General features: G+C 46.1%; 1 protein-coding gene across 3 annotated transcripts in view; it reads left to right on the top strand.

Annotated features, from left to right (window-relative positions):
* The window catches only part of LOC135896121 (uncharacterized), a 57,485-nt gene that overhangs the window by 8,677 nt on the left and 25,242 nt on the right, over window positions 1–23,566 (top strand). For all 3 annotated transcript variants that reach the window (XM_065424467.1, XM_065424465.1, XM_065424464.1), the window contains 5 exons: window positions 2,464–2,613; window positions 3,475–6,300; window positions 11,674–11,826; window positions 20,644–20,894; window positions 22,132–22,268. In XM_065424467.1, the coding sequence (XP_065280539.1) occupies window positions 6,183–6,300; window positions 11,674–11,826; window positions 20,644–20,894; window positions 22,132–22,268 (659 nt within the window). In that variant the 5' untranslated portion in view covers window positions 2,464–2,613; window positions 3,475–6,182. The remainder of the gene's footprint in view (window positions 1–2,463; window positions 2,614–3,474; window positions 6,301–11,673; window positions 11,827–20,643; window positions 20,895–22,131; window positions 22,269–23,566) is intronic.

The raw sequence follows: 23,566 nt of genomic DNA, 5'->3' as shown, positions 1-23,566 counted from the left end.
CCGTCTGCGTGGAAAATTGCTAAAATCATCCCAATTCTTAAAAATCATGCGGAAGGATATGCAATCGATAACATTAAGCCAATTGCGCTACCTTCAGATTTGATTAAAATAATTGAAAGAATTCTATATGCCAGTATGATTAAATTTATACAGAACAACGACTTGCTTAGCCCCTGCCAAATTGGATTCCGACCATCACGTACAATTTGGCATGCTCACGTGGACTTAGAAAGTGGAATACAATTAGCACGGCGACAGAGTCAAATAGGTGCTAATGTGACATAAGACATTTCCAAAGCCTACGACAGAGTAGAGCACTTAATTTTATTAGATATATTGCGAAATCGAGAAGATTCCAAATTATTTTTCAAACTGGATTGGTGAATTTTTAAAAGGAAAAAGATTTTCCTGCTGTCTAAGAGGCGTTTCCTCGAGTATATATAATCAATCACGAGGTGTTCCTCAAGGAGCTCTCACTTCAATATTCTGATGTGTTCCATTCCTGTTCATCAAAATGTACAAACATGCGTATACGCGGATGACATTGCTTTCTTCGCATCAGACATTGATATTCACTCTCTATAGTATCGACTACAGAACTACCTCAATGCCATAGAAATCTGGTTAAACAAAATTCGCCTTTCACTCAACGTTAGAAAATGCTTGATGTTGGTTTTGCCTCTTAACACTCGCGTTAACATATCGATATCGAAATGCCTCGAGACTATACCTCAAGTGGAGTCGGTGAATATTTAGGTTTAGTATAAGACGGTTCCCTCAGCTGGGTCGGCCATATTGACCACATAGATAAAAAAAGAGTGTGAGCAGTTGGTATGCTACGTAAGCTGTGCAACAGTCAGTCTGAAATGCGGAAAGATTCACTTTTAATGATATAAAAAATGTATGTGTGGCCCATTTCAGAATTTGGATGTGTTTTATTTTCTGGTGCTCCAGCTTTTAAATTACGTCCCCTTGTTCTACTTGAGCGGGAAGCCCTACGACTGTGTTGCGGATTACCGAAATGTGTTGCCAATACCATACTACACCAAGAAGTCAGGTTGCCCTCAATATTGTGTAGATTTAGTTTACTGACGGTGCAAAATATCTTCAAATTGCATGAATTCTTTATTGAAAGATTAGTATAAACTTTTCTTCGGAATACACTGGCATCGTTTTCATACACCACAGGTGGTCTTTCTACAAGCATTGATCAATCCCTTTAATGTATGTCACTGGGAGGTACCGAGTTTCTGTGATGTGCGAGAGAACCTACAAATTACATATGATGACATATACCCAAATAATACAAAACTTCTGTCGTATACTATAATGAACGGCTTATTACAGGACCACTTATTGAGTTTATCTAAATATACGGTGATTGCGACAGACGCCTCACAGTGTGAAGGAAAATCTGGAATTGGCATTTTCTCTCCCGCTCTAGACTGGTCATTTGCAATCAGGATTCCGGACTTCTTTACCGTACTTTTGGCGGAACTTCTAGCTGTAGTTCTAGCCTTACGCAAACTAAGTTCATCAATATCGGCGGTAGTAATAATAACAGATTCTTTATCCTTATGTTCCTCGCTCACAGCAAATGGTGTCACTGACCTTTTACGTACATTTCATTTTTTAATGCCTGCACACAAAAATTTAATTAGATTGCTTTGTGTGCCTGGACATGAAGGATTAGTCATGAACGAAATAGCTGACTGTCTCACGTGAGCGGCCCTCAGTGGCCCTGTATTACCATTACCTCCTACAATAGCTTACCTAACGACTAATAGATTCAGGAGATATACAATTAGTCAAGACATTTTGAACCCAGCTGTAGCGAATTTTTCAGAATATCGACACCTCCTATTCCCTTGGTCCAAAAATTACTTTCACACCAGAAAAACTGAAGTCATCTTTGTCCAGTTACGTTGTCGAATACAAAAATTAAACTTCTATCATCCCAGGGCTCGTCTGGTGCCCTCTCCTCTGTGCCCAGTCTGTGGAGAAGTTGAAACAATAGATCATTTTTTTCACATTGTGCCGCTGTTTTACTTCTTTAAGAAAAAATGTTCTAGAATGAAGATTTACGCAGCTTGGTTAAAGCTTTTCAATTATAAATCTCCTTTCTCTACGAGCCTCCTCTCTTGGACAGGGATATTTGCTAACCGTGGAGGAATCTATAATTGCTACAAAGAGATTGTCTCGAATTGCTAAACATTTTATTTTTGTTCATTTCCTCCAGTTGGCTTTACCAATGTTAGTATTTAATAAAGACTGCCTAATTTCATCCAAATCTTGGCCACTCCCCCACAGTGGGTGTGCGCCATCGCATAAGGAATACCACACCATTCCATACCACTGAGTCTTTGTGGCCGTTGCAAAACACTGGCGTCTGTAGGTGGTGTTGACTGTCGAGCGTTGTTGCGCCAGGAAACCAGAGCCTCCGGTTCTCCTCACTTCTTGCAGGCAGGTGACCCTTGGCCTACAGTCGGGCCGCCGTCCAGGTGCAGCCAGTCCGTAAGCACAGGAGCGTGGAACGATCTCTCCTGGAGAGAGTTTGCTGGGCGCGTCTTGGGAGCCTTGCCACTAACCACTCGGCGGTCCGGGTACATGGAGGTGAGTAGGCACCGTAGCCAATGTCTAGTGTAGTCTAAGGTCGCTGCCGCTAAGGTAGCTTGGAGTTTGTAGGTTGGTAGTTTGTTAGCACCTGCTACAATGCTTGCCTGCTTGCTCCAGACGGCCATCTGTCGGCTTCTGCATATGGTGGAGTCTAGTAGCCCCCATTCTCACTCTTCCTCAATCCACTTTCACTTCCCACTCTCTCTCTCTTGACGACTTTTCGCATGCTCCCTCAAGGTGTCTGAATTAGGCGTCATTTTCCCCTATATATCGCTATCATAATAAACAGGAGCAACCGCAGTAAATGAACATTTTACCAATAAGCACTCACTATAAGTACAGTGGGTACCCTTTTGGTAACCACCGTTCTTGTTACATCACAAAGGATTCCTGGTGACACTTTCACCGATGGTTTGTTGGGTCCATGGTGGAAACGTGCTATCAGCGATCATATTCGTCTTGACGCACAGCGGGAGGAGTTGTTGCAGACGTTGCCAAGTATTACGCAGTGGCCTCTAGGGCGTCCTGTCTTCCTGCTACGTGTGGAACATCAGTGACGCTCACTTGCATCCTGCCTAACGGCAAGCAAGTTTTCTTGGTCGTGGTACAACTGACCTACCAATTCTGACATCGTAGTCCACAAAAACACACGTTAGAATATAGTGACATACAGGTAATATGGAATTCCTACTGCACCGATATTGAACCGTTCTAGAAGCGTCGCCAGTATTGGCGCGATACCATTTGATTGTGAACTGTTGGATAACCATTGCGGTGAATTTTTAAGGACACTGCGGCCAATGACACCGCACTATGAACTACTGAGACAAATCATGTTCTTACGTGCTCCTTGTGCAGGTGTCCACTATGCTGGTCATGGCATTTCCTGAGCACCATCGCTCGACCAGAAACCGCGACGTAAGCGATTGTAGCAGGAGCAGCCGCTGTAATAACAAGTAAGCGTGTTGACCCTAGCGGATATTAGCGTTCATCTTGCAACGGTAAGTCAACGTTACCGTACAATCAGGCAAGGCTGTGCACACCACCGCATAGTAAGAGAATTGTTGCGACAGCCAGCAGTCATAGCTCTGTACAAACTGTATTTTCATGCAACTTGTTTCTTCCCCTACCATCCATATCATCATCTGCCTCTTCTCATCTTACGTATTCCATTTTCCCCTTCCAATATAGTGCGGAGTAGCGATTCCGAAGCACGTGCGTCATGCTTACCTTTCCTCCTTTCCAACATTAACGTATTTTTCTCTTTCGTCTGTTGCTCAAGTAGCTGCGTTATGTCGAAGCCTTTTACACGTCAGCCCACGGTGCAGTCAGACTCAGTTGTGTAGTGGCAAATAAACATCTCAGTGTTTTAAAGTCACGTGTGCGAACGTCGCGTATGGCCGAGCTTATTTTATTTCAAGATGTTTTAGTCTTGTGCTAATCCGGATACATTGTAGTCTCAGCGATAACCCATAGCCCATGTGCCATAGTGTCCGAATGCACATGCGGAAGGACTGGTGGCAAACCATTTAGTGGAAAATGTCACTGGCAGCTGACGAGACACTTAACATGATGCTTCGAATTGTAGTTCAGCGACTGCTCCTTTTGATGATATAAAGACTTGCTAAACTCATTCCGAGATTCGCTGAATGCCTCAAAGTCAGTTTTGTTATGACCTGAGAAATCTGTAGAAGTGTTTTATTTTCCGCCTTCGAAAGCAATTTCATTCGCATTACTGTTGTAGGACTGTTTTTTTTTCTGAAAGAAAACTTTTTTTTTCTTCTCCGTAACAATGATAAGTTGTTCTGTGCATCTCAATAATGTTGGGCACCACACCATGTTCACGCGATACTATGTTGTGTTTGTGCGATCATGTCAGGATGTCATACACTGTCTTGTCTTTTCTCGCCTGTGGGCAGCGCCAAGTTATAAATAACAGCTCACTGTCAGCAACTTTTTCCAAGGCCACAGGTAAAACTAAAGGAACTCAACTTCTCATAAAGGTATTCGTTTCTCCGGCTACAAAAAAGTGCACTGACGTTCGAGTAGGCTATAATGCTGGCCACACGGTACCTGTCCACGCTGTCTACCGCCACGATGAATTGCGCCACTCAGCAGCCGGTGCTTCATCACTTACAAAAGGGAATCTTACAAGAGTACGTACGTCAAATATTGGTGAGTGTTTAGCAACGCCTCCATGAGTGGCTACTTTTCATATTCTGTTTCCCATTCGCGTTTTCTCTGCTTTATCTACACTCACATCCTTTCTCACAGATACACACAAGTCAAGCACTCTTCTGTATATTTGCACGTCTCGCAGCATGCCAACCTGCTTGGCATGCATGTAGACGTGTATAGCCTTAACCGATGTTGCATTTGCGCTCCATTACTAAGGCTTTACAGTTTAGCACGAAGAAAATTGGAACCTAGCATGCTGATGTCTGTAGAGTAGCGTATTTGTGTGCGTGAAGTGACAAGTGTTTGGTGTCTTTGTCAAACTTTTGTATTTCAATCAAGCCATTTGCACATTTTGACCCTCTTTTCTGTCAGGCACGCATACACGTAAGTAAAGGGACTTTTATTTTGCATTGCGTTCAGGCCAAATGCGAGCTATGCGATTGTTTGTTCACCCAAAGTATTTTTCATCAAGTTAACATATTGTAATTTTCAACTTGGAGGAAAAGGAATGAACGAATACGTCAGTGAAGTGCAACTGATGTTAGTCTCAACCAATGTTGCATTAGAGTTCCATTATTTAGGCTCTACGATTTAGCATGAAAAAAATTGGAAGCTAGCATTTTTTTGCCTGTAGAATAGTGCATATATGTACGTGAATTGGCAACCGTTTGGTGTCTTTGTCAAACTTCTTCAATTCAATCGAGCCATTTGCGCATCCAATCTTTGTCCCTAGCGATTTAGTAAAGCGATTTTTGTTTCACATTTCGCTCAGGCCTAACACGAGCTGTTCGAGTGTTTGTTAACCTAATGTATTTTATATAAAATTGCCATATTTTAATTTTCCACTTGGAGCAAAGGGAATAAAAGAATACGCCTTAGTGAAGTGCATCGGGGGAGTTTTCTAAGGAATACCTTTTATCAACGATTCATTATTCAGTGTTCCCCTTATTCGTGCGTGCTTGCTTACGTATACGGGCCCCTATATGCATGTACGTATACGTTTACGAGGGCGCACATGCTGCCTGCATGCAACGTAGTTCAGTCGTATTTTTCACGCGATACCTTATTTATTCTGGTGTGCATTGTCGCCTCCGTGATAATAATACAACGTTTACCTACGGGGAATGCTAACATTCCAAATTACAAAGTAGTTGTGCTCCTCGTAATTTGATTGTTGTCTGATTCGAGAAAGTTATACCTGAGGACCACAGAATCAAACCATGGTTTACTATAATATACCGAGACCACCCGAAAGCCGTTACATAAACTTCGGTCGATATGTGGGAAACATTATAGGTCATCGCAGTGGTTCATGCTAAAGCTTTCGTCCCACATGTCCATACGGTCTTATCCGGCTATTATTATGACTTTACCAATTCTCGCTACTAATGCGCATCTTTATCCAATCAGTCCCAGTGGTCGCCCCTTTGCCAACCTCTACTACGACAACAAAGTCTAGTCCTCCAAGCCAAAGTCCAAGTCCAAGTACTCCAAGTCCTCCAACGAGTAAGCCTTATTCTCAGCCACATTTTGATTAGAAAATGCATAAAAATGATAAAAGGAGCTGGGCGATGACGCTTCGTATTTTCTTGCGCTATGTGCAGAAACACGGATACAGGAAAACAAGAACAAATTTCGCGCATCAATCGTTAGTCAACGTTTTCCTCTGTCTGCGTTTCCTTACTTAGTGCAATAAGAAAATACGAAGGGGAAGTGTAGCAGCAGGAAACGAAAAAGGTTTTGAAAATTACGCGTGGCTCTGCTATGGGAAACACCAGAGACGAGCAGAGCGGGGGGAGGCTAAGGCTTCTGAAAAATACGTGCCCTCTTCCTCTGTGGAGGGTTTCGGTTGGGACGTCGCGCCATTTGAGGCACCCGCCGCAACAGAAGCGATTAGTTGAGACGCCATACGCGTCGATGCCGTGTGCCAGACGCTGTACCGACGCGACGTGGCGGCAACCACCGCGCTTTAGCTCTGATGCATGCTAGCTTAGGCGCAGTGTACTACATGGCAGCTTCTTGAAATCGGCAGAAGCGAGCACGCGAGTCTTTAATAGAGAGTAGTGACGTCACACCACATGTGTCCCCGCCACGCCGCTCCTTCTCTCCCGCCAGGCTCCACCCATCTTCGTCACGTCACTATGCTGCGCGATGCTATTTTTATACTCTGCTTTCACTCTCTCAGCTCTCTTTCACCCCGCTCGACGAAGCTTCGAACGTCAAGAGAAACCCAGCGAGGTTCTAACAGCTCCACTTTAAAGAACAGTAGAATTCATCTCACGATCACTGCCGACGATAATAGACAGCTTTAGAATAGCGTTTGTCACCTTACGTACGTTGGACGTAAGCACCTTTGCGGGATGTTACACTACGTGTCCTTTCAAGTCGTTTAGTTTACCTTACGGAAAAACAAACGTAAAGAAAACGTTATAAAGCAAGTCACCGTCTGGCATCTCGTGCCAAACGTATCCAAGCCAAGACGATCCATTAGTAACCATCCTGCTGTTGCTATGTGGACGCGTCTCGATAGGCCTCCGAGTGCCAGAATCGCCGAACGATCTCAGAAAATGGACGCGCTGTGCGCTCACAACAAACCATTCTGGTTAGTTTTGAGAAAGCAAAAGCTCACTACAATAGTTACTGGTGATCGACGCAAGTGAGAGCATAGCCATCCCGAGAATTCACGCTGAAACGGCAGCCATGGGTGCCGCCATGTTCGACAACGGCATTTCTTAGCTTCCGTAAACAATACGGATGTTGAACTCACCCTAAACGTAGGTTTTCATAGCCCACGTAAACCGCAGAAACCCAATCACGTTCCGAGCTTGCGCAGTGAGGACGACGCTATTTCTTTACGTACCTAATGCTTTTACGTTCGGTTGCAAGCGCTAAACTAAAACTGTCTAATGCGATTAGCATACGAGCGCAGTGACACACCGTATTTCTGAAGTCACGTCTATTAACGTATATAGTGGTCATTCTGTGACTTCTGTTGCCTCCGACATATGCCGAAATACGCCTGTATCGCCCTTCATTGCTCTAACCCTCGTTTGCCAATGTCGCACATGAGCATGGTGGCATGACGACGATTGTATTACGCTGACGCAAAGATCTCGATGAACTGATGAAAAGAAATAGCAATGATGTAAGGACGAAGGGGGTAGGACATCGATGGCATTACGACAATGAGATGACGATTCCTAACTTTTGACAAATGTGTAACGATGACAGCTTGGCGAAGGTGACATGAGGACAATTATATGACGAAAATAGCGTGACCACTAAGCTATGACGGCCTCCGGATGGCGAGGTGGGAATGGCGAATATGGCACGACTACGACGGCGAGATGACGGTTTGAGGACGGATGCATGACGACGACTCTATGACTACAACTTAAAGACTGCGACGGCACAACTGCGACATGAGGACAAAGCGATGACTACGAGTGTAGGACGAAGCTTGTATGAAGACGACGCCGTGACGATGAAAGCACGTTGACAGCGGGAGTGTGATAGCGACCTCCTCACGACGACGCAAGGACGGCGGTGGCATGCCAGTGGCGGCTTAATCGCGATTTAATGACGACAGCACTAAGACTATGGTATGCCATTCGGCTTGTCATCCAGCACGGCCTGATAGATCAGTGCACCAATACGGCGAATGATCGTGTATGGTATCCAATAACGTCGAATAATCTTTCCACTCAGCGTGCGCCGGGGTATCGAGAAACAATCCAAACATGATCGCCGGGCTGGTATTCAACGTGGCGCCGTCGATGGTTGTAGTGTCGTCTGTCCATCCTTTGTTGGTTCTTGAGACGCACGCAGCTGAACTGTCGGGCTTTTCCTTCTTCTCTTCCGGAATGGTGGGGTCGACCTTGCAAAACAGCCGAGTCATCTCTTCCGCGAAAATGGCGATGCTCTCGTTCGCTAACTGTACACAGACTTCAAGCAGGGCTTTAGCCCTTTCATTGTGGACGGTTTTTGTGAAGGTCATCACGAATTTACTTCGAAAACCGTCCCGCGTCGCTAATGTAAACACCCGAATCTCGAACTAGGCCCTCGCGACGCCTTCCAAGTCGGACACACGGAGTAGCTATGTTTGGAGTACCAGCTGTTGAAGGCTTGAGCGAGGTTTCCGAGTTGTCGGACGGAGCTCTGTGGAAGTTGGGTGATTCCCCTGGTTGTTGCAGTACGATAGCTGCAGGCGATGCCAGGTCGGTGATTGGAGTAGCTGACCTGGCTGTGACCTTCCTGGTCGACTCGGGTAAAACACCACGCTTCGAGGCCCGCTTTCGTAGTCTGCGGCTAGCTCGATGGTGAGATGCGACGTTGCGTTGTCTTCACGGTTTGGGTTTGACGCGGGCGTCCGATACATGAACGCAACAGTACCTCCATCAGAAGTCACATTGTAGTGAGGTTCAAGAATAAGATGTGGCACAGCTACTACAGTCGCAGAAACCATCTCTTGATTAGCTGAACTTGTACCCACAAAACAATTTACACTCAAACTCAATGATAGCAAGGACTACATGAAGCGACCATCTTAATATCATCTGCTGGCGAACCGCGTCCGCTTTAAGGCTCAACTACTACACCCAATTTTCGAGCAAGAGCGACCAGCGACATGTCGCACCGGATTTCGCATAGTGACGTCCGCCGGGCACAGCGTAATTGCGCAATAACACGCCAGCAATCAGCCCGCCCACTTCTGAGTTCGATCTTGCAGATTGTGTGCCGTGACCGCGAAAAATAAATAGCAAAATCAGCCATCACTTCATCTAATTGCAAACAGGGGACAAAGTATAGGCGTTGTCTCGTGATTATTACTGATATTACTGAAAGCGTAAAGCATAGTAAAATTACTCCAAGGCAAGTAAAATTACTCATCTACAATTCACTTTTTTACTCCTATTTAAACTATCTTGTTCTTTTCAGTGCGTCAAACAGTGCTTTGCGTACTATGCTTGTTACCATGTAGGTTCTGCTCTTCTTTGTGGTGAATATTGTATAAATATTGCATAATTTTGTTATGTTTTCTTTTGTATTTGTTCATTATGTATTAGTGTTATTAGACTGCAACTACATTTGTTTTAAAAGCCTTGCTGTGAAGCCACTGCCAAGCGAAATGGGGCTGCGGCTTTGTCAAGCTGTTTCTGACAGCTTTTTCTGCGCCTCCGCTGTCTGTATTTGTACAAGGCAGAAATAAAGAATTTGGATTTGAATTTGAATGAGTTGTTACTCTCGACTCTGTTAGCCCTCAGACGCTACCGACAGCACCGAAAATGTTTTCCCCAGTTAGTGCCACGACATTACATGCTGGCCGTCTGGCAACGTGAAACGGACTTCCACTCCTGATGACAGCATATTAAATCTAGCTTCAATGCAGCTTGCTTAAAACATTGGCCTCGAGGTACGTTTGCATTTTTTACGTGGGCACGAACGTAAATATTCGAATTATAATGTAAACTGTATAATGTCATAATGTATAATGTAATGTCATCTTTTTCGAAACAAAAGATGGTACACCAGGCGAAACAAACAACCGCCCTAATAATTGACGCACTTTGTTGGTTCAACGACGGAAGGAGCGGAAGCGGAAGCGAAATGACGCATGCTGTTACGACTTTGCACCGCTGCACCACTATTACGACTTTGTGGTCCCGTAGCGCTCGTCACCCGTTTCGTGACAGAGCGTTGGTAGCGAAGACTCCGAGCCAGGCGTCGATGAGAATAACAAAAGGGACTTTATACACTATATACAGGTCATTATACAGGACATGAACGGGTCGGCGCTGGGGCCGAGATCTCACAGCAAACGCGACTGTTCCCGCACGGCGACGTCCGGCGAAAACGCGTGACCCATCTCACCCCAGTCGAGAGCGGCACTGGCTCCCGGTGGGTCGGCGGATCCGGTTTTCCAGGTGGCTCGTCGCGGCCTTATAATCCCCGACGAACCATTTTCACTCAAACGGCCCAATACAAAGTCAGCACTCGGCGGTCGTCCGAGAGGTCCAACCAGCGACCGCGCTGGCCACCCGGTTCAAAGTTCGCGCGCGCGGTGACCTCCAGGCAAAAAGGAGGTGCGGCGCCGGGCTGTCTGGCACACAAAGTCACGTTTGAACACGTTGCCCGCCGATGCTTCTCCGCAGGACACTGCTGCCTGACGGCTCAGCATCTTGACTTGTCAAGGGAGAATTTGGGCGCTCGAGAGATAAATTCTGCATCTTGCAGATTCGGAATCCGGGCTGGTGGTAATGGCACAACAATGCGCAGAGTGCCGAAGAGAGTAGCTGCAGACCGGCGTGACCGCGGTTATTCGAGTACATATCACGATGGCACACAGACGGGCGCTGACACCATAGTTGGAAATGGAAGTCCGCGCTTTTAACCGGTATGAATGGGCACGTGGGACCAGTGTGTCCGCCAGCCCTGAACGCCTACAGGTCGTGTATGCTGAAGAGGTCATGCCTCAGGCTTTGCATCGCAGGGCACAGAGTGTTACCAGAGTGGTTTCCTCAAACTGATAATACGCTACGACAAATGTATCAATGTCGATGGCGACTATATGGAAGAAAAAGTGCAAGCTGTGTAGTATATGACGCCTTGCTGTCTTTGCTTTTGGCTGTAAGCTTTCCATGTTAAAATGAACGACGAACTTTCAGCACGTCCCTCGCAAATGAGTCACTGGTGCCCACATGCCTTTCACAAAGCACAACACAATTCGTGTCGTGCATACAATCTGATTACACAGTGCTCTGTATCAAAAGATAATGAATAGAACCGACGGCAACATATAACAATGAGTGCGCGTATCACTACGGATGCAGCAATACGCTGAGTACTTCCGAGAGCAAAGCATTTCTTATCTCCTTGCAGAAAAGCCTCCCCTGGTGTGCCAGATGATGTCTCCCAACTACGTGACGAGTCCCTCGGAAAAATCTAATATTATCAACAGTTCAATGCCCGAGCCTGGCCTGTGCGACTACATCGTGCTCGATATACCACAGACTCCAGACGGGAAGTTCGAGAGTACGTACCCCCTTTAAGCACTACGCTCACGATCAGCAAACATTTCTGCTGCAATTTTTGCGGCGCGCTTTTAGTATACAAAGAGGAACACAACACTATTGCATAGGCTGTTGAGCCATGCTTCGAAAAATCTGTTTTCAGACATTTTTCAGTAAGAACCTCATTTCTCGAAGATAACGTCAGGGAGACACTTTATTAAAATTAATAGGTAAAAGTCAAGAGCCCAGGAATAGTTCTGAAAACTGGTACATCTCAGTCCTTGGCTCCTTTTCACTAAGGTATCGTCGATCTGACAGAGAATACAAGAGATCTTTCGCTTGGAAACACAGCAGAGTGTATTGCTTAAACTGATCACCCCTCTAGCGATGGACTTACAGCTCGTTCTTCGGGTTCGTCGCTAGAATGTGACTTGCGCCAGTTGTACTTCGGCTCTGACAGCATCTTCGGCATTTTTACGCACGGCCACTTGGCAAAAGTTAACTTTGCCCCGGAAACTGCACCCCTGACTCAGCGTGCGGCATCCGGGGATAGTCATTCGGAAGCGTCTCTCAGTGGCAGATAACAAAAACAGCGGCAAGTGTAGGTGTACGGATGCGTTCCCCTATATAACATGGGCCACCTGGAGTCAGTACTGACACACATATAAAATCAAGAAATCATAACTTTCGAGAAAAGCGCCGTCAAAATTTATCAGGGCACCGCGAAATTGTTTGAGAATGTCAAGGTGGCGTCAGCACCTGTTTTGCGTTTTTGGATCTGATCTGCTGCACCTAGCCACCTCACGCAGTAAGAGCGGCTTTCATGTTACAATAGACGCAGAAGCTTGCATAAAACTCAACTTCAATATTAGCGTCTCTTTAAAGAACCCTAGGTAGTCAAGGCTGCACCTGGAGTCCTCTTTTATAGCAACTCAGAAAGTCACTTTTTTGCTTTTGGTGTCGCAGCTCCATAGAAATAATAGTTCATTTATTAGGTCACAACGGTCACAGTTATCTGCTACATCTACATTTTGCCCTTCTGGACTACTCACACATTCCGAAATTGTCTAATATGTTTTCACTCTAAATAAAATAACAACAATTATACCATAAACGAGACAATTTCGGAACGTATGCGTAGTCCAGAAGGGTAAAATTCAGAAACCAAGAAAACAAAATGCTGGCAGATACATTGCGGCTGACGCTTAATACGCAGTGATCGAAGCTACTATTCGCTACCTCCTGGATAATTACGAAAGAAACTTGAAACAATCGCTGTTCAAGAGCTGTAGCTGTTAAACGCGCATATTGTTCCTTGCCACTTCAGCCCTTACTCTTCAGGGCTCTTTGCAGTCAACGTTTATATACCTGGGATCTCATTGTCGTGTTCTGTGAAAAAAAGCGTTCACACTCCTACACTCGCGCACATACTCACACTAGAGGAAGAACAACATCACAAAACACTCGCTACAACATCCTCCCCCTCACATACAGACACGCATTAACATTCGAGAATGAAAAAGATAGCAACAACAATTAGTAGCTGGTTTGCAATACTTTGTTTCATGGCTGCGTAGGATCGATTTCGACGAGCTGGAACAGCTAATCGATGCCCACAAAACGAGGCAAAAAAGAAAGAAACTGCAGACTAATCAAATTGAAGAGAAGCGTAAAGAGGGTGTCTAGGTCTGTATTGTGTATTGTTAGGGTCCTTTAATTGTTTTCTTTGGCTGCTTGCCATGAACATTTGTGAAGGCAGGAACAACGAGAGCGGCCAATCTAAAAAAAATAATGACGAAGAAATCGAAGCCATGTACACACGTGATCTTTCACGCAGCTTCCCATGCGGAAAGTAATCAGTAAGCTTAAACAGCCTTGGTTTTCTGTTAACGTAACCTGTTGAACTAAATATTAGGTTACGTAAGATAGATAATCTTCATCGTCATCAGCCTGGTTACTCCCACTACAGGGCAGAAGTCTCTCCCATACTTCACCAACCACCCCGGTCATGTACAAATTGTGGCCATCTCGTTCCTGCAAACTTCTTAATCTCATCCGCCCATCAAACTTTCTACCGCCCCCTCCTACGCTTCCCTTCCCTTGGAATCCAATCCGTCACCCTTGATGACCATCGGTTATCTTCCCTCCTCATTACATGTCCTGCCCATGCCCATTTCTTTTTCTTGATTTCAACTAAGATGTCATTAACTCGCGCTTGTTCCCTCACCCAATCTGCTCTTTTCTTATCCCTTAACGTTACACCCATCATTCTTCTTTCCATAGCTCGTTGTGTCGTCCTCAATTTGAGTAGAACCCTTTTCGTAAGAATAAAGGTTTCTGCCTGAAGGTGAATGCTGGTAAGACACAGCTGCTATACACCTTTCTCTTGAGGGATAATGGCAACCTGCTGTTCATAATCTGAGCTTGCCTGCCAAACGACCCCCGCTCATTCTTATTCTTCTGATTATCTGAGTCTCATCAACCGGATCCGCCGTCACTGCCTGCCCTAAGTAAATGTATTTCCTTACCACTTCCAGCGCCTCGCTACCTATCGTAAACTGCTGTTTTCTTCGGAGACTGTTAAATATTAGTTTAGTTTTCGGCAGATTAAAGTTTAGACCGACTCTTCTGCTTTGCCTCTCCAGGTCAGTGAGCATGCATTGCAATTGGTCCCCTGAGTTACTAAGCAAGGCAATATCATCAGCGAATCGCAAGTTACTAAGGTATTCTCCATTACCATTTATCCCCAATTCTTCCCAATCCTGGTCTTTGAATACCTCCTGTAAACACGCTGTGAATTGCATTGGAGAGATCGTATCTCCCTGCCTTTCTTTTTTGGGATTTTGTTGCTTTCTTTATGGAGGACTACGGTGGCTGTGGAGCCGCTATAGATATCATTCAGTGTATTTACATACGGCTCGTCTACACCCCGATTCCGTAATGCCTCCATGACTGCTGAGGTTTCGACAAAATTAAACGCTTTCTCGTAATCAATGAAAGCTATATATAAGGGTTGGTTATATTCCGCACATTTCTCTATCACCTGATTGATAGTGTAAATATGGTCTATTGTTGAGTACCCTTTACGGAATCCTGCCTGGTCTTTTGGTTGACAAAAGTCTAAGGTGTTCCTGATTCTATTTGCGATTACCTTAGTAAATAGATTGTAGGCAACTGACAGTAAGCTGATCGGTCTATAATTTTTCAAGTCTTTGGCGTCTCCTTTCTTATGGATTAGGATTATGCAAGTGTTCTTCCAAGATTCCAGTACGCTCGAAGTCATGAGGCATTGCGTATACAGGGTGGCCAGTTTCTCTAGAATAGTCTGCCCACCATCCTTCAACAAATCTGCCGCTACCTGATCCTCCCCAGCTGCCTTCCCTCTTTGCATATCTCACAAGGCTTTCTTTACTTCATGCGGCGTTACCTGTGGGATTTCGAATTCCTCTAGGCTATTTTCTCTTCCATTATCGTCGTGGGTGCCACTGGTACTGTATAAATCTCTATAGAAGTCCTCAGCCACTTGAACTATCTCATCCATATTAGTAATGATATTGCCGGCTTTGTCTCTTAACGCACACATCTGATTCTTGCTAATTCCTAGTTTCTTCTTCACTGCTTTTAGGCTTCCTCCATTCCTGAGAGCATTTTCTATTCTATCCATACTATACTTCCTTATGTCAGCTGTCTTACGCTTGTTGATTAACTTCGAAAGTTCAGCCAGTTCTATTCTAGCTGTAGGGTTAGAGGCTTTCATACATTCGCGTTTCTTTATCAGATCTTTCGTCTCCTGCGACAGTTTAGTGGTATCCTGCCTAAAGGAGTTACCACCGACTTCCATTGCACACTCCCTAATGATGCCCACAAGATTGTCTTTTATGGCTTCAACACTAAGGTCCTCTTCCGAGTTAAAGCCGAATACCTGTTTGGTAGCTTGATCTGGAATAACTCTATTTTCCATCTTACCGCTAACTCATTAATCGGCTTCTTATGTACCAGTTTCTTCCGTTCCCTCCTCAGGTCTAGGCTAATTCGATTTCTTACCATCCTGTGGTCACTGCAGCGCACCTTACCGATGTAGGGGTTGAGGGACGGACTTCGGGATGAAAACCAAACTTGGGAGTATTTATTTTACATTATATACTGAGAGGTGAGAGTCAATGAACAGTCGTACAGTCATTACGGGCCGGCAGCTACTCGGACGCTGCGGCCCGCAGCAAGAAGTTCGAGAGAGGTGAATGAGGGAATCAGGGAATGCTCTGGTCTCTCTGGAATGCTTCTTATAAACCCTTCGAGCACTGGAAGTCGCGTCATGTTTGACCAATGGGAGAGTCCGCTCAGATGACGCCACTTTCAGCCAATGGTTGGCGCCCGTATCGCGTTGTCACACCCGGCAGCTCTCTGCGGTCTTGCCTCGCAGTGGTGCAATGCGCTTCTTCAAAGGAGGAGAAGGGGGGGGGGGGTGCTCATGCTCCATTGTCCGAGGACCCACCTGCTCCCGGTGCTACGGCCGCGCAGCGGTAGCAAATGTCTTCTTCAAAGGCGATGAAGAGGTACGCTTGGGCCGTACCGGCACGTCCGGCTGTTGGAAGTAAAGTGGTTTGGCACCCACTTTACTTCCAACAATGCCGTGCTATGCCCTCGCTTTCTGGAAAACTCAAGCGTTGAATAGCTCCTCGGCGGCACACGACCTGGGGGCCGCAAACTTGTTTGCATGTGTCTTGTGGCCTTCAACTTGTTTGCTCGGGCACTCCTCTGGAATGTGCTTTCCTGCTTCTGCATTCCTCAATTAGCTGTGCTGCGATTCGATGTGGTCTGGGGAACTCGAAGTAGCCTCAGGAAACGGCGCCATATCTAACACCGAGTACGTTCACATCTTGTACGATGCCAGTGTTAGCGCAGAGTATGAAGCCTATTTCATTTCAGGTCTCGCCGTTAGGGCTCATCCACGTCCTCTTTCGGCTATCCCGCATGCGGAAGAAGGTATTCATTATCCGCATATTATTCTGTTCCGCAAACTCTACTAATAACTCTCCCCTGCTATTCCTAGTGCCTATGCCATATTCCCCCACTGCCTTGTCTCCAGCCTGCTTCTTACCTACCTTGGCATTAAGGTCGCCCATTAGTATAGTGTATTTAGTTTTCACTCTACCCATCGCCGATTCCACGTCTTTATAGAATCTTTCGACTTCCTGGTCATCATGACTGGATGTAAGGGCGTAGACCTGTACAACCTTCATTTTGTACCTCTTATTAAGTTTCAAAACAAGACCTGCCACCCTCTCGTTAATGCGATAGAATTCCTGTATGTTACCAGCTATATTCCTATTAATCAGGAATCCGACTCCTAGTTCTCGTCCCTCCGCTAAGCCTCGGTAGCACTGGACGTCCCCGCTTTTTAGCACTGTATATGCTTCTTTTGGCCTCCTAACTTCACTGAGCCCTATTATATACCATATACTGCCCTCCAATTCTTCCAATAGCACTGCTACACTCGCCTGACTAGATAACGTTCTAGCGTTAAACGTTGCCAGGTTCATTTTCCAATGGCCGCCTGTCCGGAGCCAGGGATTCTTAGCACCCTCTGCTGCGTCGCAGGTCTGACCGCCGCCGTGGTCAGTTGCTTAGCAGCTGCTGGGGACTGAGGCCCGGTTTGATTGTTGTGTTCATATAGGAGGTTGTGGCCAAGTAGTGCACCAGGGTGGCCAATCCTACTCCGGTGAGGGAGTGCGTTACCGGTTCTGGTCACCGGGATCAGGACACACTCCAGGCCTGTTTATGCAATTTTATCAACACGCGAATTTTTCTTTAATCCGGTGGAAAATTGCCGGCACCGGGATTTGAACCACGGACCTCTTGCACGCGAGGCGGGTGTTCTACCTCTACGCCACCGCTGCTATAGACTATAAGATATAAGATAGATAGATAGAATTTATTGACAGGAAAGACAGAGGTTAACCTGAGCTAGTCTGCTGCTCTGCATCGGAGAGTAAGGAACTAGAGTTAAAGTACTGGGATGGGCGATGATGATACGAAAAGTGATAAATGCTTATGTAAGTTCGACAGTGGTTGTACTAGAGCCACTCGTCTATCTTGGTGCCCTGCTGAAACTTGAACAGCACTTTAGTTCCCTGCTTTGAAGTTGCAGTGTGAGGCCATGGGCCTAGGATAGCGTCCTCCGACAGTCGTTGCGTACCAACGTTGGCTAGGGAACTTTCCAACGCCCTTCACTCCACTACATATGCTGGCCAATCCCTCATATGTGTTCCAGCGTTTCATGCGTCTGGCAATGTTCACAATCCGGGCTGTAATATATATATATATATGTAGCTTTGGGTACTTTAGGTTCTTAGTTGCTCTATCAACTGATTTTTAGGCTTGAACTACGTCGCAACTTTCCGAGCGCGCGTGCCGCAAGCACTATATCGCTTTTCTGAAATAAAACCCTATACGGGTGATTTCATCATCTTATTCAGTCATTCAATCGCGATAGTAATCCCTGGCACACTCGATGCACTATCGCAGCGCCGCCGTCACGCTGTCCTGCTTGAGATGCCTAGCAAGCCTTAAGAGGCGCACAGTGCGTTTGACGGCAAAAGCAGCAAAGTCACGCTCCTCTCAGTCAAGGGGTGAACAAGACAACAAGAGGTCATGCTACTCTCATACGTCACTGTGGGACCCAGGGCAGCATCCTGGCCTCCACTGTTGTTGGCATACGCGTTGCAATATCTGCGTTGCGATTATGCCATACCGCGGCACATACACTGGTCTGAAATAAGCCCCCCCCCCTTCCACACAAACATGTTTCCGCAGACAAGGTTGATACCACCTACCTACTTTCTTCCTCCCCAATTCTGTCTCTCTCTCTAATCCCCTCAGCTTCCGGTTTCAAGTGTAAGCTATATGCTGTCCCACCTTCTGATTTTCGAGCGAAAGTGACGTCACTGCTACCTCCTGTACTGATGCGGTCGTGGTTGCTGTAGTGCCCTTCTGGCCACCCTGCTGCGGCGTACGGAAGTGAACCTGCAACAAGCGAAATTCCAGGAACCGGAGTTACGGAAAGCAGTACAACCAGAAATGAGAACCCCGGAAACAGAAGTCGCGGTAGCAGAACTGGTGTTACTCCGGAAACAGAGGACAGCGGCGCACACGAGGTGTTGTCGCTGTTTAGCAAAGGCGGTGGTGCCGCGTGAACCTAGGGCCTCTAGTTTGAACGGAATTGACAGTAAGTGTCAAGCTAAATCTTTAGATCTTCTTCTTGGGCCTTCGCACCGGTTATTTTTTGTCGGGCAGCATCTCGTGCACCACAGAAGTGCCACATTTGTAATAGCCCAGCCAGCGTTTTGAGCTGCATCATCATCATCATCATCATCATCATCATCATCACCATCATCATCACCAGTCTGGCTACGCCCACTGCAGGGCAAAGGTCTCTCCCATAATTCTCCAACTACCCCGGTCATGTGCTAATTGTGGCCATGTTGTCCCTCAAAACTTCTTAATCTCATCCGCCCACCTAACTTTCTGCCCACGCTGCTACGCTTCCCTTCTCTTGGAATCCAGACCGTAACCCTAATAAGAATCGGCTATCTTCCCTTCTCAATACGTGCCCTGCCCATGTCCATTTTTATTTCTTGATTTCAAATGGGATGTCATTAACTCGCGTTTGTTACCTCACCCAATCTGCTCCCTTGTTATCACCTTAACGTTACGCCCAGCATTCTTCTTTCCATATCTCGTTGCGTCGTCCTCAATTTAAGTAGAACAGTACTGGTAAGACACTGCTGTTATATACTTTTCTCTCGGGGGATAATAGCAACCTGCTGTTCATAATCTGAGAATGCCTGCCAAACAACCCCAGCTCATTCTTATTCTTCTCATTTTCTCAGTATCATGAACCGGATCCGCGGTCACTGCCTGCCCTAAGTAAATTTATTTCCTTGGCACTTCCAGCGCCTCGCTAACCATCGTAAACTGCTGTTCTCCTCCGTGACTTGCCAAGGTTGAAGACTCGGCCAGCTGGTGTAGCATATTCGAGGTTCGATTGCGCAACATTTTGCGACACACACAAAAGAGAGACACAAACCACAGAGCGCTACTCGCAACTATCGTTTTATTCCCCTGTCAATGGAATAAATACGGGAAGATACTCGGGCGTTGGGGGGAGGGAGGGGGGTAACGACACTAACCGACAAGACAAAAAAATTTTACAAACACGGTCATCCATCAACGCCAAGTAGGCTTTGTCATGTGATCATTCTTGCTGCTCTTCACATCGCAAAAAGAGAACCAGGATACAAAATTTCAGATTAGCGCATGAGGAAATCTATTGCCTTTGCACTAACGGATAGTGATATCATGCTCACGCACATACATTCCAAACGCGCCGTCTTAGCGGCTGCGATTATCTCTCGCGTCATTTGGCTGCCATCTTTGCTCACAATCTTGCATTTCTTAAAGAATGGCCGACATCCGCAATCTCTACAATGTATCCCAAGGTGTTTGGCAACTGCTTTTGAAACGTTATAATCATGCTCATTTAATCTATCGCACCACCTAAAGGCTTAAATATAGGGGTGTTAGTCATGCGATGTACAAGCACCCGCTATACACCCACGACGCTGCTAATATGTATAGTTTGTACAATTACCTCCAGTTATATTTGGTGAAAGAAGTCGGGTCCTACAGCATGGCCTCTGAGATCCGGCGGAGCGCGCGCGCGTATGCCGCTGATTCTCGGAGGCCGTGCTCAGAGGTCCGAAATGTAGCCACTTTAACGGGAAGTCTCCAAAACACAAACGTGCTACGCATTCGTCGCTGTTCTGTTCGCTGTTCGCAGGCGATGGGTACGACTTCCTGAAACGACCCACCAGCACGTCCAAGTACATGTTCAGCATGAACTTTAGACTCGTGTCTTCTAGTTCAACGTTTCTCGACAAAGCGACGCTGACGGACACCGGAAGAGAGATACTGCAAAGTCTACCACTCCGCGGTTTTGGCTTCCTCGGCGGAGTGCTACAGCTGAACGCGTCCTCGTTTTCTCGCGCCACACTGGCGAACTACGCTTTAGTCCTAAAGTTTTTCTACGCAGTGAGTTTTGTTCGAGCATTGAACTAACGCGGTGGGCTGCTTTCTGAGCTTCGGCTCAGCCGCTCGACGAATTTTTTACGCTGGAACCGCAACGTTTTCTGCTGGCAATCTTGGATACATGGTCGATTTGAAATAATCGATGCAGTACGACGTAGTTCTCGTAAATCGAATCTAGAGTACCAATTACGGGCCCCTTTGTGTGCAATTAGAACGAGGCAGTGCACTCTTCTATTCCTTTTAAGCACTGAAAGTAAAGCGGTGCTGCTCAGGGGCCATAACGGTCAGCTTTGTGATATCTGCTACTCCACTTAATTGGGCGCTTTCGATTTTACGATACTTATAGATAGGTCACTTCAGTGCATCTTTGAGAAGCAAAGGTACTTCGGTCATTTTCAAAAGGCAAATAACCTTCTCAAAACAACCATACTTGCACGTTGCCACTGCTTTTGCATGTGTACATGTAGCATGTGTAAGCGTGAACATATATGACCAGAATTGCTCCATTCAGGGCCAATGAAGCTCAACGTTTATTAAATTGCCGTCTGCTTCCTGTTCGTTAAGGGAAGAAGAATAGGTTAACCATAGAATTAGGTAAAAACCTGTATTATTGAATAAAAACAAAAAGAAGCTTGGTTTATACGTCCTATATTGAAGAACTCCAGGCGTAGCAGACGTGTTCCTTTAGTGAGATATTGCCGAAACATAACTGATAAGGAAAGAGCCCATTATCTGAAAGTGGAAAATCAAAGAGCCTACAGTCGTCGTAGCTTTGCCGAGTCACGTGACGCGCGAGTTCCTGTGCGCGACAGCTTATTGTTCTTCAATTTGCAGGTTTCACAGCATCACTAGATTTCATTGAATTGTGACAACACACCCCGTATGATCATGCTTCCCGCATTTGAGTATGGAGGCCAAGATGACATTGCCCCTTCTCTATTGCCTACAGGCGACGAGCTGTCAAGCCCACTGGCACTGCAAATTGGAAACTCTAGCTCTTGAAAAACAGTGTCTTAACCGCACTTCTAGGACATGCAGATTCGATAGGCAACTTTTTCAGAATGCAGCATTCAGGGTCATATATGCAGCGAGCATTTGCCGCCGCCAATTTTCACCAATCAATAGTCCTGGTACGTCGAAAAAAATAATTGAAAATATGAAAAGTTACGCCAGTTGCTCGATGCAGATTATTCTTGTTGTGCCGCGATACATGTAGTGAAGAATCCATTGCACTTCGCAGCGATTCACGGAAGTCCTCAGAGGGCTTGGCATTCCCAAAGGCGAAGTCATCAACTTCTTCGCTTTCAAACCAGTCAATCTGGCCTCAAGCGCGCCCTTTTATGAGGGACTCTTGGAAGGCCTTAACGACATCCCCGGGTAAGCAATACTTCCGGAATCAGTAACGCTGCTGCGTTCAATCGCTCAACTGCACCCTACTGCACTAATACCTAGTCAAATGATTCAGCACAAAACAGAAACATGAGCCCAAACATTAAAAATTTTATGAATGACGTACTCACCTCATAAGAGTGGAATAAAGTAATGTATCTTGTAGCACGACCATCAAAAGGCTCAGCCCGTCAGCAGGATAATTCTAATAAGGGTCCCGGATACGCAACTTTGGGCCTGAAGAGTTATTTTTTCACCAGAAGATTTAGATCATTCCAAGCGTGATACAAATGGCTCCTCGTGAAGCTAAGTGCTACGTATCGCTGACGATACGATGATACGTGCATTACGTTCCTTCGTATAAGCAATACTGGAGTCAGCAAAGCTTTGTAATAGAGATGCTGCGGTCCTTCATGCAATGCGTATTTTTTTTGCTTAAACGGAAGCTGAAGAGTCTGTCGAATTCAATACGACGCTCATATACGGATGCGGGAACCTTATAAACCATGTAGGTCAAATATGGTTTTTTTTTTTTTCAAATAGGAGCGACGTAATCGTCGGTTGAAATTGCGCTGTAGCTCCGCCCCCCGTCGAATGCCGCGCGCTGCTGCTGACGCTGACGATGCGAGCCGAGACCGGAAACCGCGGTGTTGTGACGTCAACTTTAGTGTTTTGCTCCTTCGCAGCCTGCGCGACCGTGCCTGACCGTGCTTCTTTCTGCGTGCGTGCCGTCGTAATCTGCTTCGAACGACCCTGCATTTCTTTGTTGGTGCGTCTTTGTGTATGTAGAGTGGTGGTCGACGTGCGCAGCACCAACTGATGTGGTGGGCCGATCATGCCGTCTTTCTGTGCAGCGTACGGTTGCACGAACACCAGCGGCCGCGACGATGTTGTCTTCCATTGCTTCCCACAAGACAAGAAGCTTTTAAGGAAGTGGGAGGCTGCTGTAAAGCGAAAGAATTTCAAGCCCTCAAGAACAACACTGCTGTGCTCCAACCACATCCGTGACGACGATTATCACCAGAATTTCCATTAGCAGGCTTTCTAAACGCAGCGGGAAAAGATCGGAGCAACGAAAACAAAGACGGCACGAGTGCGGACTGCCTGATGATAACTGGTGTTGGAAGGCCTTATGAATACACGAACTCGCCCAAACCTGGATTTTGATTTACTGAGAGCTCCTTCATGTTAGCACGCTGAACGGAAGGTGCATGTTTATTTCCCGCCCTCGACGCAGGTTTCGTCGCAAAGCGCCGCGAATTTTCTATTTGCACTTGTGATGTAAA

Source organism: Dermacentor albipictus, chromosome 6, assembly GCF_038994185.2.
Source record: "Dermacentor albipictus isolate Rhodes 1998 colony chromosome 6, USDA_Dalb.pri_finalv2, whole genome shotgun sequence".
In the NCBI taxonomy this organism is placed as follows: Eukaryota; Metazoa; Arthropoda; class Arachnida; order Ixodida; family Ixodidae; genus Dermacentor; species Dermacentor albipictus.
The sequence above is the reverse complement of the archived record's forward strand: the minus strand, read 5'-3'. Positions and strand labels throughout refer to the sequence as shown.